This window comes from Hesperophylax consimilis, unplaced genomic scaffold, assembly GCF_061612785.1.
Source record: "Hesperophylax consimilis isolate HC1 unplaced genomic scaffold, BYU_Hcon_1.0 scaffold_39, whole genome shotgun sequence".
Classification (NCBI taxonomy): Eukaryota; Metazoa; Arthropoda; class Insecta; order Trichoptera; family Limnephilidae; genus Hesperophylax; species Hesperophylax consimilis.
This window is the reverse complement of record NW_028301269.1, coordinates 473,802-494,414: the sequence shown is the minus strand read 5'-3', so window position 1 is coordinate 494,414 and position 20,613 is coordinate 473,802. Positions and strand designations below refer to the sequence as shown.

General features: G+C 40.4%; 1 protein-coding gene across 1 annotated transcript in view; it reads left to right on the top strand.

Annotated features, from left to right (window-relative positions):
- Positions 1-20,352, top strand: part of RNF220 (ring finger protein 220) — a 30,035-nt gene extending 9,683 nt beyond the window's left edge. The window contains exons 2-8 of the mRNA XM_089650236.1: positions 8,915-9,067; positions 11,943-12,083; positions 12,307-12,378; positions 15,691-15,798; positions 16,394-16,492; positions 18,195-18,269; positions 19,422-20,352. Coding sequence (XP_089506362.1) covers positions 8,915-9,067; positions 11,943-12,083; positions 12,307-12,378; positions 15,691-15,798; positions 16,394-16,492; positions 18,195-18,269; positions 19,422-19,514 — 741 coding nt within the window. The 3' untranslated portion in view covers positions 19,515-20,352. The remainder of the gene's footprint in view (positions 1-8,914; positions 9,068-11,942; positions 12,084-12,306; positions 12,379-15,690; positions 15,799-16,393; positions 16,493-18,194; positions 18,270-19,421) is intronic.
- Positions 20,353-20,613: the final 261 nt, after the last annotated feature.

The following is a 20,613-nucleotide window of genomic DNA, read 5'->3' as shown; positions in this document are numbered from 1 at the left end:
GTATACCAACCACAATGTTACTGTTAAAATATATAAATACTATGGGATCCCCCGCAGTGCTTCGCTATTGTAAATGTTTTTCTCGGGCGTCTCCGACTTCTTCCACCATTCACTACCGTATACCACAATGTTACTGTTAAAATATATAAATACTATGGGATCCCCCGCAGTGCTTCGCTATTGTAAATGTCTTTCTCGGGCGTCTCCGACTTCTTCCACCATTCACTACCGTATACCACAATGTTACTGTTAAAATATATAAATACTATGGGATCCCCCGCAGTGCTTCGCTATTGTAAATGTTTTTCTCGGGCGTCTCCGACTTCTTCCACCATTCACTACCGTATACCACAATGTTACTGTTAAAATATATAAATACTATGGGATCCCCCGCAGTGCTTCGCTATTGTAAATGTTTTTCTCGGGCGTCTCCGACTTCTTCCACCATTCACTACCGTATACCACAATGTTACTGTTAAAATATATAAATACTATGGGATCCCCCGCAGTGCTTCGCTATTGTAAATGTCTTTCTCGGGCGTCTCCGACTTCTTCCACCATTCACTACCGTATACCACAATGTTACTGTTAAAATATATAAATACTATGGGATCCCCCGCAGTGCTTCGCTATTGTAAATGTCTTTCTCGGGCGTCTCCGACTTCTTCCACCATTCACTACCGTATACCACAATGTTACTGTTAAAATATATAAATACTATGGGATCCCCCGCAGTGCTTCGCTATTGTAAATGTCTTTCTCGGGCGTCTCCGACTTCTTCCACCATTCACTACCGTATACCACAATGTTACTGTTAAAATATATAAATACTATGGGATCCCCCGCAGTGCTTCGCTATTGTAAATGTCTTTCTCGGGCGTCTCCGACTTCTTCCACCATTCACTACCGTATACCAACCACAATGTTACTGTTAAAATATATAAATACTATGGGATCCCCCGCAGTGCTTCGCTATTGTAAATGTTTTTCTCGGGCGTCTCCGACTTCTTCCACCATTCACTACCGTATACCACAATGTTACTGTTAAAATATATAAATACTATGGGATCCCCCGCAGTGCTTCGCTATTGTAAATGTCTTTCTCGGGCGTCTCCGACTTCTTCCACCATTCACTACCGTATACCAACCACAATGTTACTGTTAAAATATATAAATACTATGGGATCCCCCGCAGTGCTTCGCTATTGTAAATGTCTTTCTCGGGCGTCTCCGACTTCTTCCACCATTCACTACCGTATACCACAATGTTACTGTTAAAATATATAAATACTATGGGATCCCCCGCAGTGCTTCGCTATTGTAAATGTCTTTCTCGGGCGTCTCCGACTTCTTCCACCATTCACTACCGTATACCACAATGTTACTGTTAAAATATATAAATACTATGGGATCCCCCGCAGTGCTTCGCTATTGTAAATGTCTTTCTCGGGCGTCTCCGACTTCTTCCACCATTCACTACCGTATACCAACCACAATGTTACTGTTAAAATATATAAATACTATGGGATCCCCCGCAGTGCTTCGCTATTGTAAATGTCTTTCTCGGGCGTCTCCGACTTCTTCCACCATTCACTACCGTATACCACAATGTTACTGTTAAAATATATAAATACTATGGGATCCCCCGCAGTGCTTCGCTATTGTAAATGTCTTTCTCGGGCGTCTCCGACTTCTTCCACCATTCACTACCGTATACCAACCACAATGTTACTGTTAAAATATATAAATACTATGGGATCCCCCGCAGTGCTTCGCTATTGTAAATGTCTTTCTCGGGCGTCTCCGACTTCTTCCACCATTCACTACCGTATACCACAATGTTACTGTTAAAATATATAAATACTATGGGATCCCCCGCAGTGCTTCGCTATTGTAAATGTCTTTCTCGGGCGTCTCCGACTTCTTCCACCATTCACTACCGTATACCACAATGTTACTGTTAAAATATATAAATACTATGGGATCCCCCGCAGTGCTTCGCTATTGTAAATATCTTTCTCGGGCGTCTCCGACTTCTTCCACCATTCACTACCGTATACCAACCACAATGTTACTGTTAAAATATATAAATACTATGGGATCCCCCGCAGTGCTTCGCTATTGTAAATGTCTTTCTCGGGCGTCTCCGACTTCTTCCACCATTCACTACCGTATACCACAATGTTACTGTTAAAATATATAAATACTATGGGATCCCCCGCAGTGCTTCGCTATTGTAAATGTCTTTCTCGGGCGTCTCCGACTTCTTCCACCATTCACTACCGTATACCACAATGTTACTGTTAAAATATATAAATACTATGGGATCCCCCGCAGTGCTTCGCTATTGTAAATGTCTTTCTCGGGCGTCTCCGACTTCTTCCACCATTCACTACCGTATACCACAATGTTACTGTTAAAATATATAAATACTATGGGATCCCCCGCAGTGCTTCGCTATTGTAAATGTCCTTCTCGGGCGTCTCCGACTTCTTCCACCATTCACTACCGTATACCACAATGTTACTGTTAAAATATATAAATACTATGGGATCCCCCGCAGTGCTTCGCTATTGTAAATGTCCTTCTCGGGCGTCTCCGACTTCTTCCACCATTCACTACCGTATACCACAATGTTACTGTTAAAATATATAAATACTATGGGATCCCCCGCAGTGCTTCGCTATTGTAAATGTCTTTCTCGGGCGTCTCCGACTTCTTCCACCATTCACTACCGTATACCAACCACAATGTTACTGTTAAAATATATAAATACTATGGGATCCCCCGCAGTGCTTCGCTATTGTAAATGTCTTTCTCGGGCGTCTCCGACTTCTTCCACCATTCACTACCGTATACCACAATGTTACTGTTAAAATATATAAATACTATGGGATCCCCCGCAGTGCTTCGCTATTGTAAATGTCTTTCTCGGGCGTCTCCGACTTCTTCCACCATTCACTACCGTATACCAACCACAATGTTACTGTTAAAATATATAAATACTATGGGATCCCCCGCAGTGCTTCGCTATTGTAAATGTCTTTCTCGGGCGTCTCCGACTTCTTCCACCATTCACTACCGTATACCACAATGTTACTGTTAAAATATATAAATACTATGGGATCCCCCGCAGTGCTTCGCTATTGTAAATGTCTTTCTCGGGCGTCTCCGACTTCTTCCACCATTCACTACCGTATACCAACCACAATGTTACTGTTAAAATATATAAATACTATGGGATCCCCCGCAGTGCTTCGCTATTGTAAATGTCTTTCTCGGGCGTCTCCGACTTCTTCCACCATTCACTACCGTATACCACAATGTTACTGTTAAAATATATAAATACTATGGGATCCCCCGCAGTGCTTCGCTATTGTAAATGTCTTTCTCGGGCGTCTCCGACTTCTTCCACCATTCACTACCGTATACCACAATGTTACTGTTAAAATATATAAATACTATGGGATCCCCCGCAGTGCTTCGCTATTGTAAATGTCTTTCTCGGGCGTCTCCGACTTCTTCCACCATTCACTACCGTATACCACAATGTTACTGTTAAAATATATAAATACTATGGGATCCCCCGCAGTGCTTCGCTATTGTAAATGTCTTTCTCGGGCGTCTCCGACTTCTTCCACCATTCACTACCGTATACCAACCACAATGTTACTGTTAAAATATATAAATACTATGGGATCCCCCGCAGTGCTTCGCTATTGTAAATGTCTTTCTCGGGCGTCTCCGACTTCTTCCACCATTCACTACCGTATACCACAATGTTACTGTTAAAATATATAAATACTATGGGATCCCCCGCAGTGCTTCGCTATTGTAAATGTCTTTCTCGGGCGTCTCCGACTTCTTCCACCATTCACTACCGTATACCAACCACAATGTTACTGTTAAAATATATAAATACTATGGGATCCCCCGCAGTGCTTCGCTATTGTAAATGTTTTTCTCGGGCGTCTCCGACTTCTTCCACCATTCACTACTGTATACCACAATGTTACTGTTAAAAAACTACATTACATTGACTTTAATTCCACTCCGTATGTCATTCCGATGCAGAGATATTGCGTTAAGTATTCCTCGGGCGTCCCCGACTTCGTCCACCATTTAAACAACTCTCTAATCACTCATGGCACTCATAAGAACAAACTTTAAAAATTTTGTCGAAATCTATCAAGTACTTTTGGAGTTTTTCGATTTTTTCTATATTAACCTTTTGAACGCGTTAATTTGCTCCGTTTTATCTATACCCGTACGCGGTACATATTTTCAAATACCTATGCACGCAATTAAATGTCAAATTATAGCATTCTGGCATGATTTATTGGACTATATAGACAGAACAGATTATTCTCCACAATATGATAACAAATCCTCGTGTGTCAACACTCTTGGATGTTTATAAAAACAAAATCATAAAATTTCATACAAAGACGTACCGTATCTTTTGAATGTGGTCCCGCCATTCACTCGGCGTGTGTGTAATTAGGTGATAGATACAAGTGGAACACTATGAGCACTTATCATTTTTTGTTATGAAAACTTTTTCTAAAACTGGACACGTAAATTTTATGTCACAAAATAATAACAAAATTGAACTAACGCCATCCGTTGACAAAATTGTAAACTATGGCACTCGAAGGCGCAAAGAGGCTCACTTGATTATCGATGTTTTTAAATGAAACACAATTTTATTTTCGAGAAATTCTTGTAGATGTCAGCATCGTGATAGTTCTACAAATGTTCAAGCGAGCGGGAAATAAATTTATGTCAAAAGACCGCTGGAATATCGGCATTCAAAGTTTCCGTATCAACTGTTGATACGGCCGCGTGTGAGTATGGACTTTTTGCCGTAACAACAGTTGATACGGCCGCGTGCAAAGAGTTAAGGTACTAACTGACGTGTACCCGGCATTGCTTCGACTTATCTCTACTTTCAATAAATATTATATCTATGTATTATATATACAGGGTGTATCGGCACTAACCCGACAAACTTCAACCAGCTATTCCTTAGCACATTTGGAGTAAAAAATGTTATGGGCACTTTGCTGTCCGGTAGCATTTTTTTTTCAATTAAAAACAAAAAATAAATAAAATTTCCACACTACATCACTGTCATTGGCATTGCGTTTCGTGTTCAACAGCTGTTATAAGCAAGTATGTCAAAAAGCGTCTTCGCTCTTTCGCACACACTAAATAATAATAGTTAAAAATGAGACGAATGGTGCCGTGCCATTTCGTTGTGATTGTAAGTGTGCGCCAATATAGGTACACACGTGCATTATTCAACGGAATTCGAATAAAATATTTGCCAGATGGGTTTTCAAACTTTGACGAAGGATAAAACAGTGGTGACATGTGGTGAAAATATGAATAATAATTTTTTTATTAAAAAAAAACGTTACCGGACAGCAAAGTGCCCATAAGATTTTTTACTCCAAATATGCTAAGGAATAGCTGGTTAAAGTTTGTCGGGTACGTGCCGATACACCCTGTATAAACCTTCCAGAAGAAATTCTCTGAATGATGGTGAAAACCCTGTCAAAATCCGTTGCTTAGTTTAGAACAGAGGTTCCCAAACTTTTTTGCCCCGTAGACCCCTTGCCTGCCGAATATTGAATTTTCCTAAAACTGTTAACGTCCCATGTGATAGTCATTTATTTTTTTTGTAAAAAGATTCCATTCCCTTGCCTGTCCAACAACCGGGTGGCGGTATAGTTCCTCTGTCTTTACACTGTGCAGACAGGGGCGCCTTGTGAGATATTACACCAAATGAAAATGAAGCAGGATAAGCAACGGGAATTTCTTTCTGTAGCTGGCCCTACAGAACTGCCCTCAGTTCTTCTTGTCACATGATATCCGATTCTTCAACATTCCATTTCCACAGTCAAAATGTCCTCAAACTTAGTTTTGAAGTCTGTGTGAAGTGCATTTAAATGTTGAACGTCATTATTACCCTGGACGTTTTTCAAAATCAAGTTGGGGAACTAGGAAAATTCGCGGCTTCCAATGTACAATGTTTTGATTCAATATATAAATTCTGACGAGAAAAGGAACGTAGACTCTATTTATATACCTCAATTAACAACTTTATGATATATAAACATACAAATATCAAATAAGTAATTTCTCAGTCTATTATTATTAGTATTACGTAAACTGTATTATTTGTATTAGGTGTATTGTGTCATTTACGGAACTCCTAAATATTGACTTGAGGTAAATGGGGTCCACTCGTATGTACCCCATTTGAATCTCTTGGACCCCCGAATTTTTTTCTCGCTGACATAGACCCCCAGCAAGCCGATATCGACCCCTGGGGGTCCATATAGACCACTTTGGGAACCTCCGGTTTAGAAGAACTTAGCGCACAACGGCACAAACAGACAGACGCAGATAGTGGCTTTGTTTTATACTATTTACTAGCTGACATGTACCCGGCGTTGCTGGGGGCTATCTTTAGGAGATAGACATATATCATCGCTAGTGATGTACAAATTCCCGGGAATTTATTTCTGGGGAATATTCCCCTGGACGGGGAATTTTGGGAATTTTGATTTTAAGAACATAATACCTCAAAAAGAATAATATTTATTAAATAAAAAATAAAATATACACACATATGGTACATATAGAGCAGGATAGATCCATAAAAACTATTCCCATATATATAGGAATAGGATCCAAGAGAAAAATAACAAAAAAAACACTTAGTACAAAAAATTTGCCTACCCACATTAAACCCGCGTTCTATACTGATAACAACTTGGGAAAATTACTTAAAAATACCAAAGATAAAGATCACAAATTTAGCCACTCAGGCATTTACCAACTATGTTGCAACGATTGTCCATCGTTCTACATAGGTAAGACAACTAGAAATATAAATATTAGAATCACGGAACATTTAAGATGTTTAAATAACAATAATTTTTCGGAGTTTGCCAATCATCTCATTTCCACCGATCATACTTTTAGTAAAGATACAGGGGTTAAAATTCTTCACCGTAGTAATAAAGGCAATAAATTAGATAATTTAGAAGCACTTGAAATCAGAAAAGCCATCAATAATAACTCCAGTATAATAAATAACCAAATTAATCTGTCTTATAGTCCTATTCTTGACATATTTCCAGTTAACCGCTCTGTTCTTCCTGGAATTCCCGTAATTACCCCTTCCACTTTGTCCACATCTCTCTCAAACACTTAACATTTTTGTATTTATGTGTCAATATTTTGTGTAGTAGATTAGTTTTAAATATTCTCCTGACGAAGGAAGGGATCTTCCGAAACCGGTAGAGTGAAAATAAAACCATCGTGGTCAAAAACAAATTTATGTGTTTTTTTTTTTTTTTTTATTATAAAAAAAAACACCGATCAAAATTATTTTAAAGTGAGTAGTATCTCTATATAATTGTACACTGTACAGTATTAGTAGCCTAAATGCAATTTATGCTAGTAAACGGTACATATAAAAAATCAATCATAAAAAAAAATGACACAACTTCACAGATCGTTACTGTTCATCTGATGATACCGATTGGACACTAACACTATCAACTTCGCTTCCACTTTCACCTTCATATTCTTCTTCTTCTTCTCCTTCTTCGTTGTTGCCGACTCAGGATTATCTACGTTTTCTTCTTCCTCAGCACAGTCAATTGGATGTTTGCGTTTGCGAGTACCAGATAGGTTTGAAACGTTATTTGAGTTGTTAGACGATTCCTCCGTGTTGTATGAATGCGACTAAACGTGCTAAAAGATCTCTCAGTGGCTGCTGAAGTAATGGGAGCAGTCAATATTCTTATGGCAACCTGTGACAAATCAGAACATCCGCACATCCCCTTCCACCAGGTCACTGGCGTGATTTTATCGTGTTAGGGAAGTCCCTAGATCAGAGGATGTCATCTTAGATAACTGCTAACACTCAATAAAGCATACAAGAGAAGTGTAGAAACCATTTTATTCAAAATAAAATAAATTCCCCGTTTTCGGGAATTTATCTCAGGTCGGGGAATATTCCCGGGTCTACATCACTAATCATCGCTTACTTTTCTGTAGTTCTTTTTTAGATATACAATTCCGTAGTACATTATTTTGATGTATCTCATAAGGTTTAGCCAGCGTTAGTAATGTAGTGCCCGAAAATATATTTTTTCGTCTTGATTATAAAACATCGACTTTTCTCTACTTTCTAAAAATATAATATGCATGTATTATATATGTAAACCTTCTGGAAGAAATTCTCTTAATGATAGTGAAAACCTTATCAAAATCTGTTGCGTAGTTTAGAAGAACTAAGCGCACAAACAGACAGACATGGATAGCGACTTTATATTATACTATTTAGAGATATAAATATATTCTCCTTACGCTCATTTCTTTCTTTATTCGCTCTACATGTCCAAACTATCTCAGCGTCCCTTTCTTAATCTTACTCATTTACAACGATTTTGTTACGTTATCCGTAAACACAAATAAGTTGGTTTCTGTAGTTCGACCTTTTCTAAATCCGTGCTGTTCAGCCGTTAAGAATGGCTCCACTTGTGGTAGTGTGTATTTATGAAGACGGCTCCACTTGTGGTAGTGTGTATTTATTAAGACGGCTCCCCTTGTGGTAGTGTGTATTTATGAAGATGGCTCCAATTGTCTAAGTGTGAATTTATGAAGACGGATCCATTTATGGTAGTGTGTATTTATGAAGATGGCTCCACTTGTGGTAGTGTGTATTTATGAAGAATCGATTTGAACAATTTAGCCGGTGCAGATAGTCTGAAAGTTTCTCCGTGCAGCGCAGGATCGCAAGTATTGGAGGAACCTTGACTGACCACCAGGGAACTCGACGTACTAATAAATAAGAATAGTGTGTTTTTAACGTTATTGTGTGTTTTTCCAGCGTGTGAGACGCAACAGATCGCGCCGGCTGCGTGTGGCTCGCGGCCGCGGCGTGACTTGTCCCGTTTGCGGTGAACGCCTGGGCTCTGGAGCTGAGAGTCACGTGGACGCATGTCTCCGCTCCCAACAGGAGGAAGAAAGTGTCGATGTGGAGGTAATTACCATACTTATATTTAAACCTTCGACCAACATACATACCACCATTAAAAGATATTTCAATCGAAGGCAATATTACTGCTTCGAATGTGAATATGGGTCATTCCGATTTGCGAGACGGTTTTCGGTACCGCCGTCTCGGGAACCATTTATTGGATAACCAACACCTCTGCCATAGGTCACCCCAAGTGGCAAGCTACGGTCGGTGACTTAGCAGGGGTGTGATGCCTAAGTTTTCGCTTTGTGTTAATGTCCCAAGAGCATTAATTATAGCTGTTTGTGTTTTGGGAAGTATTTTCTAGAGCAGGGGTCTCCAAATACGTTCATATGTTTGCAATATTGTGTGTATGAGTGGTTCCTTTGCTGACAACTTGTCGCAACCTGTCTAGCGGCGAGCCAGACTGCACTCTTCACGCTAGCCTGGAACGGAGAGTTCTATTTGCACATCACTCCTTGTACACGCAGAAAACCCGAAGTGAACGAACGCCACGAACTGAGACGATGAACGCCGAAGGCGCCAAAAAAAAGGCACATGACTCTGCCAGCTCTGTCTGTCAGAGAAAGCAATAAATATGGCCCCGACAGCCAAACTGACAGTAGTCACGTGCTCGTACCATCCCGATCGGTTCGGCGATTATCAGCTCACTTCGGGTTTTTGGCGTGTACAAGGAGTGATGTGCAAATAGCATTCCCCGCCTGGAACCGCGTTGTTGTCATTTTGATTACAATTGCTGCCCCGAGTTTGTCGATTAAAAATAGATGGTGCCCGCCACCCTACCGATATTTTAGAATGTGCTCTAGAGTACAAAAAGGTTGGGAACCCCTGTTCTAGAGAGATACGAAGGCTGACAGAGATATTGAAAGAAGGGTAAATGCAGGTAACTCCATTAATGGAGGACTGAACGAAGTTGGCGCTAACAAAATACTGTCTAAAGAAGCAAAGCTAGCAGTCCACAATGGAGTGTTGGTACCTACCCTGATGTATGGCATTGAGGCACGGAACCGGCAGAGGAAGGATGGAAGTAGACTGAATGCTGTACAAATGAGATCCCTGAGGCGTATGTGTGGTAAAACCATGTATGACAGTGTGAGAAATGTGGAGATTCGCAAAGAATGCAAGTCTGATGTAAGCATAATGAATAAGATTAAGAAAGGTACACTTGGATGGTTTGGGGATGTAGAGCGAATGAACGAAGAAAGGAGGAGAATATATGACCCATATGGCGGCATATATTATAAATATTATTACAACTATTATACATATCTCTAGTAAGAAGTCTAATTGAATATAACTCAGTAGTTTGGTCTCCATCTTACAAAATTCACATTAACAACATTGAGCGAATACAAAAAAAATTTCTACATTTTATAAATTTTAAATTAAATATCCCTGTCGAAGACTTAAAATGCGATTTTTTATTAAATACTCTAAAAATACATACATTAGAAGATAGACGTAAAATAAACGATTTAACGTTCTTATTCAAAATACTAAATTCGACTGTTGTGAATTCCTGCAACTTATAAACATACATACACCCACAGTAACAACACGACAAAATACAATATTCTACAGCAGCACACATAAGCGTAACTACATTGCCCACTCTCCGATACAACGACTTCACACCATGGGAAATCATTACTTGGGTGATGTTGACATATTCAATACCAACCTTTTGTGGATCATTTAAAACATTTATTTCAACAATACTCCTAAACACATCATGTAAACCTACAAATAGCTGTAATTTTCTGTTTTTGTTTCTTGTGTTTGTATGACTTGTTGCATAGCTTTTATCAAATGTAATTTTATTCTTATTTTTTATGTTTCAAAGTATCTGTCAAATTAAAATTATACTACCAATCATGTAAAAGCCCTCTGGGCGTTAACCTCTCAGACAAAGACATTTATTTACTATGTGTTCCTTTGAGAACTGTCAAAACGTGATAATTTTTGTGTTATTTACGAGTTTTGCTAAAAGCATCATAACTCACGTCTTGGGAAACGTAGCCTCATTCTAAAAAATGTTTTGGAAAGATTATGAAATCCACTATCGCATTGTGTTGTTATAAGTAAATATTTGCGTTTCTAAATATATATTTGATGAAAACGTCAAAAATATGTAAGAATCGCTTACCATTATTTCAAAGCCGTGAAAAATGTACTTTTTTCTGAGTATCATAAAGAAATAACACTTTATATATTGAAGAAATATAATTAAAAACTATTAGTCACCTCAAAATATTGACCGTCCAAACTAAAATATTTTTAATAAATTATTTAGAAACGCAATAAATTATGAACGAAGAAGATGACAGATTCAATCGGCTTAGATAATGCACTTCTACGTTCCATAGATTTTGTTGAATACAGACGCGTAGCGTTATTCATTATCGATACTCTGTTTTTTAAATCATGGCAATCCGTATACTAGTGATGGAAATAAATCGATTTTTGTAAAATCTCGCGCGTTTACGTGAAAAGACGTTCTAATGTCTTGACCGCTATTATCATATTTACGTCTTTTGACATTCTAATGTTCTGAGTGGTTAAATAAATAAATAAATATGTGAATAGTAGAAGAAGTTGGGGACACCCGAGGAAGACATGGCACGATCAAGTGAATCAAATACTTGAGTTGGGCCATGTCGAGAGCCAGATTAATAGAAGAGTATGTATGAATGTGAATTAGACAAGGAGTGTGTGGTGTGACAGAGTTGTTCTCTGCGTCGTTAGTTAGTTTGTTTAATATTAAATTTGGTTTATTGACTATTTTATCAGATCTCTTTTGAATTCGTGTCTTGTATGTCGTCCATCAGTGATCATCTTAAGTTTAGTCGGTGACTGTATTGCATCTGTTTCCTTTCAGGGTGACCAGCCAGGATTTGGCACTGTGTACTCTTGGTGCTCGGTGGAACGCGTGAGGGCGGGAGCGCTGCAGCTGGCCGAGGGGGGGGCCCTGCCACAGGGGGCGCTGAGGGTGCGCCGAGCTTCCACCGATTCAGAGCTGGTGGGTCCATTCGTACTCTTTCATACTCTATATTAGTAGAATGGATGACGTGTTGTGGAAGCTATTTCCATGCTTCCTCTACTCTATTTGCAAGGAAGTGTTTCCTAGGATTGGTTGCAAAAGGTCTCCACTGAGATATATATTTTTGTCAGCGGTGAAGATTTTTTGATGTCAGGGCAACGATAATATCTAAATAAATTATTTTTAATGTATCACTTTCCAGGTGGTCGATGGGGACGAGGATACCCTGCTGTACGGACCTAGTCAGTATTCGCCCGAGAGAATTGCTCAAGAGGTACGTACCCAAATTGAGACTTGATAATTAGAATATATATATTATAAATGAATCCTATAATTTCTATACCCGCTATATCCGATTTTTTGACAAAATGATCTGAGTATGACATCTTGTTCACATTTTTGCGAGCAACAAGAGGAGCCTAAAATTGAGTTTCAAAACCCTCCTTATCACAACCAAAAACCATGTTAAAACTGCGAGTGAGAAACCAAATCCGCTATATCATACTGAAAGTTACTATCAAAACGCGCTTTATCGGATACAACCAATCACAAGCCGTTATTTTGCCAAAATACAATATGGCCGCCGCTCTGACGCCACGCTCGTGTGTCAAAATGATCTACGCGTGTGTTTCTAAACCCGCCATGTCGGCTCAGTTGACTTTCAAAATCACGAAGTGAGTATCAAAATCCGCTTTATCCATTTTATTTATCGAAATTACTTAATTATTGCTAGACATATACAGGGTGTCCGGAAACTCGTAGTACAAGCGGGAAACTGGTGAATCTACATCACATTTGGAGTCGATTTTGTAGTATATTTTTTTTTTATTTGAGCTTTCGTTATCGAGTAAATCGAGTTTGAAGTTGATTTTTTTTTTTTTTTTTTTTTTTTTAATCAAATTCTTATAAATTATTACTGAAGATCAAAGTACCCAACTAATTAAAACTATTTGAAAGTAAAACAAATGAAGAAACTCGGATTTGAAGCATTATTTTGAAATCACCCTTCATTTAACCCGGTGTAATCATAAAATATTTCTGCTCTGCAGGGTTAAAACATCTGTTATTCAACCCTAAACACCAGAAAAAACTTTAACCCTAAAATAGCCGAAAAATATTTTTTTTTGGTTTTTTTTTTTTTTTTGAAAATGCTCAAATCAAAAAACTTTATGTTTTTTTGGGTTCCCCATGTGGTGTAGATTCTCCAGTTTCCCGCTTGTACTACGAGTTTCCGGACACCGTGTATAGAAAAATAAATGCTTTTCGAAATTTTATTACTCCAATTCATTATATAAAAAATTGTAATGCAATTACTTATGTACGTTAAAGATGTGACAGTTTTTTTGCGGTTTTCTCCAAATCAATGAAAGTTGATATAGCGGGTATAGAAATTACACGACTCATATAGTATGTATATTTTGAAGGCCTCCTTGGTGGAGGGGTAATGCGTTCGACTAGCAGTCCGAAGTTCCCAGGTTCAAATCTCGGCGTGCGCAAGCATGTGGACCTCATCAATCCCGAACACACGTTCGGTGGTCTGCACCGCACCACATTCACACATCGCCGACTCTTTAAGGCCCCACCTGTGCATCATGTGGGCACAGCGGCTAGGATGGCGGAGCAGGTTGAGAACCCAGGCTGTCTCTCGGTGGGGTCCTGTATGAGATGGGCATTTCCCACGTTGGCCGTTTGCAACTCAAGTTTCCACCCATCTTCTGGGGTGAGAGGTAATCGGAGAAGAGCCTCTCTTCTTCCGCCCAGAAGACTTTTCGGGACATGTACATATATCCAATTAGCAATAGTCATTTTTCTCCGTGTAGAATTGTTGAAATGTTACTTAAATGACTTTAGTAGTGTTTTATGACTAGATCTGAATAGCCAGGTCCCTCCCCTCCCTCAGCCATAGTCTCACTGGCTCCAGACGGTTGGGACCAGCGGTGGCTCGTGTCTTTTGGGTGTACTTAGGGGGCATTTCACTATCTCTGATTATGTTCTGACTAAGCACTAATCTGAATTTTCACTATATCTGAATAACGCTAACGCTTGGGTTAAAGTTCGATTTGACTAATCAGTGCTCGAACTTCACGTTAGGCGCTATTCCTCGAATCAAATATGGCGTCAAAACAATCCGAGTTTGACAGCGGAGAAGTGAGTCGAATTTTGTTCCGAATTATTATGGATACCGAGGTTTTTGATTTACAGAAGCAGGTGAAAGGGCGGCGATGCGAAGGCCGCGAGTTTTAATGATGAATTTTAATTCGAATGAATTTGAATGCTTGTATGATCCATCCTGAATTATTTGATTGTGTTCAAAATAAGAAACAATGTATTAATTCGACACGAATCTATCTAAAATGACCTGATAATCAACATAACATAATCAAAAAAATGCACACTTCGCGGTGTGCGGACTGTGGCGGGAAACTTGTCAATTGGCGTTGAAGCTAGCATTCCATAGACATTGCGGCAAAACATGACAGGCGTTGTAGTAGATTGGGTAACTGCAAACATTTTGCGATGTTGCCAGACTATTTCGAGTGTTATCTATCCGGAAGCTCGAAACAATGGTGAAACGGTCGCCGTTGAATAACGGAGTTATTCTGATCTTTAAAGCCAGCCAACGGATAGCTAGTCAGATATTTAGCCCGACATAGTGAAATACCCCCTTAGACTGCTAATATTAATGGCATTATTGATGTTGTTGTAACTTAAACTGGTAATATTAGGAGAATTTTCATTTAACGCGAAGTAACTAAAACTGTGTCTGCCGTAATATTACTGTAACAATTCAACATCGCAATATTATACGCCTAGACGAGAGGTTCCCAAAGTGGTCTATATGGACCCCCAGGGGTCGATATCGGCTTGCTGGGGGTCCATGTCAGCGAGAAAAAAATTAAGGGGTCCACAAGATTTAAATGGTAGTACATACGAACGGACCCTTATTTACCTCAAGTCAACATTTAGGAGTTCCGTAAATGACACAATACACCTAACACAAATAACACAGTTTATGTAATACTAATAATTAAATTACTTATTTGATATTTGTATTTTTATATTTCGTAAAGTTGTTTATTGAGGTATACAAATAGAGTCTACGTTCCTTTTCTCGTCAGAATTAATATATTCAAGCAAAACATTGCACATTGGAAGCCGCGAATTTTCCTAGTTCCCCAACTTGTTTTTGAAAAACGTCCAGTGTAATAATGACGTTCAACATTTAAACGCACTTCACACAGACTTCAAAACTAAGTTTGAGGACATTTTGACTATGGAAATGGAACGTTGAAGAATCGGAAAACATGTGACAAGATGAACTGACCGGAATAAGCACTGACAAAGAACTTAAGGGGCAGTTCTGTAGGGCCAGCTACAGAAAGAAATTCCCGTTTCTTATCCTGCTTCATTTTCATTTGGTGTAATACCTCACAAGGGTGCCCCTGCACAATGTAAAGACAGAGGAACTATACCGCCACCAGGTTGTAAGACAGGCAAGGGAAGGGAATCTTTTTACGAAAAAATAAACAATTATCACATGGGACGTTAATAGTTTTTTGGAAAATTCATTATGATTATGTTGCAGGAGGGCATTGACAACGCGGAGCCTGAAGCCATGGAGGTCCCCGAGTGCCCGGTGCCCTCCTCCTTCCCCTCCCCGCTCCCCGCAGAGGAGGTGCCGCAGCTCTCGGAGGTAACTGCTTTGGTAATTTTCAGCATTCGTTTTTGAGTAAATCGAAACCCGTTTTTGAAATTATTAAGTAGATGTAAGTTTTCTTTGCCATATTATATATCAGGGACTGGAATCAACCGCGCTACCGTCCTTGCCAAATGCCGATCGTGTAGGATGGACGTTTTGGCTGAGGATTGAACCCTCTCTCCCAGAAATTGGAGTCCGATTCAGAGAAATAAATACATGTCCGCGTGTGTGTACGTGATTGACACCGAAAGTTGATAGAATGCATTGTCATCGACAACGAGTCTGTCTGCCGAGTTTCAGCTCGATCGGATGTCGGCACAGGATTACTATCGACTGTTTATTGTTTTTTAAAATGCATTGAACTCAAAAAGTTTTTTTTTAATTGCTAAAAAAGGTGAAAACAGAAAAAAATCAAAATGGGATGCAAATATTATGAGTTTCTCGCTTGTACCACTAATTACCAGACACCATGTATAATTATGCTTTTGAACAAATTTAGTTTTATTTTTGTTAATACCTACCTTAGGCCTGTGCTAATGTTACCTATAATATCTTTGTTTATTTTTTATTGTTTGTTTGTTTGTTGTAGCCGCAGAGCTCGGGCGCGCACGAGATGGTGGTGGCGGCATTGAAGGAGCGCGTGCGCGAACTGGAGCAGCGTCTGGCGCACAGCCACTCCACACCTGAGGTCAGTCACCACGCACGCAGTCACCGCACATACCACGCACGGCATCCGTCACTATCTCACATCGGCTTTTTTTTATTATAAACCCCCCACAGGAGGCCCTGAAGAAAATAATTTCCCTCAGGGCCTATGTCATCTTTGGGGATGCTGTGTGGAGGGTCTTTTTGTGGAGAGGAAGGAGTGAACATGGGTCTTGAAGAGTCCCATGTTGTAGGAGGGAGGAAACACAGAGGCCGGCAGTTCGTTCCACAGCCGAGCTGTTGAACTTAAGAACGAATCGTAGAAGCGACCCGTTCTCATGTGACAAGTGTCAACTGTGTACAAATGTTGGGCGCGCGTTTGGCGTGTATCCCGACTACGCACCGGTGCCGAAGGGATCAATGACGCTAGTTCCTCAGAGCATCTTCCATTGTAATACCGATAGAACAAGGACAGCATACCTACCTGACGCCTGTGCTCTAAAGATTGCAGTCCGTTTGTTAAGATTGGGGAATCTATCAAACGGACCGCACGTTTTTGCACAGAGTCAAGGGTTGTTTTCAGGTATTTAGGGGCTCCGGACCAGAGATGGCTGCCAAATTCGACAGTAGGGCGCACTTGCGATTTGTACAGGGTCAGCAGTTGTGTACTATTAAAGTATCTGCGGGCCCTGTACAGTACGCCCAGCTTCTGAGAGGCCAACTTTACTCTGGCTTCGATGGAGCCCCCGTACCTGAGCTGGTCACTTATAGTTACACCAAGCATATCAATGGAAGGCCTGTTCGGAAGATTGCTTCCGTTGAAGGAGACTAGATTATCATTTGGATCCCTTTTAGACGTAATCGGACAGGATTGGGGTCTTTGAAACATTAATGCTTGCAGTAGAGCGCCGTTTATTACAAATCCATTCAACGGAAGCAATCTTCCCAACTACCCTTGTAACTGTACTAACTAACTAACTGTAACTAACCCTGTAACTCCAAGTGACCAGCTCAGGGGCGGGGGCTGCTCGAAGCCAGAATCAAGTTAGCCTCTCAGGATACTGCAGATAGCCCACAACCGGTGGGGATGCTGATGATGAAGACGATAATCTGAAGAACTAGCATTATTGATCCTTTAGGCATCCGTGCATAGTCGGGAAACACGCCAAACGCGCGTCCAACATTTGTCACATGGTTCGTTTCTATGATTCGTTCTCGAGTTCAACAGTTCGGCTGTATAAATATTTGCCAGCCTCTTGTGTTACTTCCCTCCTATATGTTGTTGATTATGTTGATTACACAGTTCGTTAATATATATAGTGAAGAGAAGAGGACCTAGCGTACTTCCTTGTGGCACACCAAAATTATTTTCTAATGAAGTGCTAATATCCACATTAATTCTAGTTTGTTGTAATCGATTACAAATATAACTCTGTATCCATTGAAAAGCTTTTCCCGCTGTTCCTATATTTGTCAGTCTTTGTAGGAGTATTTTATGAGGTATTGTGTCGAAAGCCTTGGCCAGGTCCAGGAATAGGGCAATGGTTTTCTTGCCCCGGTCCACATTTTCTGCAACACAGGTCTCTTTAAGACCCATGTTCACTCCTTTCTCTCCTCAAGAAGGACCCTCCACACGGCGTCCCCAAAGAAGACAGGCCCGGAAGGAAATTATTTTCGGCAGGACAAAAGATAATAAAAAATTGAATAGAAGAATGATTAATAAAAATTTGGTGTTTTTGTTTCAGACCAAGTGCCTGATCTGTATGGGTCCTTACACTGAACCTGTCGTGTCCATTCAGTGCTGGCACGCGCACTGCGAGGTACGTAACACGCTTGCTCACTCTTCTTCCTTCAAGCAGTGAGAGAACGCTCAGATCATTTGATCTCTCCAGCCGGACTTGACCCATCGAGGGATGGATTCATACTTCCTTTACTCCTGGATAAACTGACCTTCCCAGAACTTCCTCTCCTTCCTTAAAAGACCCTTCGTACACCACCCCCAAAGATTACACAGGTCCAGGAGGCCTAGCACGGACAATCGGGGATCCATAGAAGCCCGAGTAAATCAGGCCTCCAAGAAGTTGGGCGTCTTGTACAGGGCTAGGAGATTCTTCAACAGTGACCAGCTGCTTACCCTGCACAAGTCTCAAGTCCGCCCAACTATTGAATTTGGGAGCCACCTTTGGGCTGGTGCCCCAAAATACTTAATAAACCTGCTTGAGTCTGTGCAAAGGAGAGCGATCCGTCTGATTGACAATCCGTTGTTAACAGACCGATTGCCTTCTCTAATGCATAGACGCAATGTAGGCATGCTGTGTCTGTTCTACAGGTATTTCAATGGAGCCTGCTCCAAGGAGCTAGCAGCATTGATTCCCGATGCACCGGTGCACGTGCGCGAAACTCGACGGACACGAGCTGAACACCCGTTCACGGTTGACGTTGGCTTCATGAGAACGGGCCGCTTTTACGACTCGTTTTTGTATAAGTCGGCTCGTATGTGGAACGAGCTACCGGCATCTGTTTTTCCTCCCTCCTATAATCCGAGCCTCTTCAAGGCACGCTTTAACAAATCCCATCCTACAGCCCCTACCTTATTCCGCCTCACAATGCCGCCCAACTGGGTGGTGACATAGTTCCCCTGTCTGTACACTGCACAGGCAGGGACGCTCTTGTGAGGTGTCACATAAAAAAAAATAAAAATCGATAAAGCCCGATATTGACCAAATCCATCATCTATGGTCAGATATTTGCGAGCACTGTCAGAATATGATTCCGAGGGTCGGACATTCAATGGATAACCCACACTTCTGCCTTAGGTCACCTCGAGTAGTTTGCTACATTTGGCGACTTGGCAGAGATGCCCGGGTTCGCGGGGGTGAGGATTGAGAGACTGGTTCAGAGAGATCTTTTTACTTCTCCAGTGGGACTCTCTTGATCACAAGATGTATTACAATATAGTTCATTTTTTGCAGAATTGCTGGCTCGAATCTCTCAGGGCCAAGAAGACTTGTCCGCAGTGCAACGCCATCACAACCACCTCCCACCTGCGTAGGATATACATCTAGACGTGCTTCGCGCCTTCCGCCCCTCATCCGGCAGACGATGTATCCATCACATTACGTACATTTGGTAGCCATTCCGGTCTGGAGCTCCAAACTAATCTCCTGATTCTGTTTGATACCCTCGGATTGCAATCTTTGTAGCACAGTCATTAGGTAGGAATGGTGTCCTCGTTCTGCCGGTATTTCAATGGAAGATGCTCCGAGGAACTGGGTTGGCATTGACTCGTTGCTGTGTTCAACAGTTCGACTGTTGAAATGATTTGCCGACACACAGCTCCCCCTGAGATGACTGAGGGATATTATTTCCAGGACGTCACCAAACATCACACCACAGGCAAACTTACTGCGCTCCGTTTCATCTTTTACGGCAATTTCGCCGGTGGGCGAAGTACCTGGGCCTAGCCGTTTAAAGTAGGGCTTGTTTCCATTCTGAATGGTGGTATTTTGCCAGGGTGATACTAAGAGTATCTTCAGTTGGTGTTGTCTCGTTGAGTTAACAGGTCGCAACGCCATGCATTTTTTTTTTGATTGTTTAATAAATTTATTTTGTACAAATAATTTTTAGGCACTTATAAAATAGCTTTTAATATTAAAATACAATTATTATAAATTAAAATGTAAAGATTTTAATTTTGAAAAATTCTGTACTATCTCAATCAATGACATCACAAGCATATATAGACACATTACTGTCTCACAAAATTCTGTATTGTCTCAATCAATGACATCACAAACATATATAGACACATTACTGTCTCACAAAATTCTGTATTGTCTCAATCAATGACATCACAAACATATATAGACACATTACTGTCTTACAAAATTCTGTATTGTGTCAATCAATGACATCACAAACATATATAGACACATTACTGGCTCACAAAATTCTGTATTGTCTCAATCAATGACATCACAAACATATATAGACACATTACTGTCTTACAAAATTCTGTATTGTGTCAATCAATGACATCACAAACATATATAGACACATTACTGGCTCACAAAATTCTGTATTGTGTCAATCAATGACATCACAAGCATATATAGACACATTACTGGCTCACAAAATTCTGTATTGTGTCAATCAATGACATCA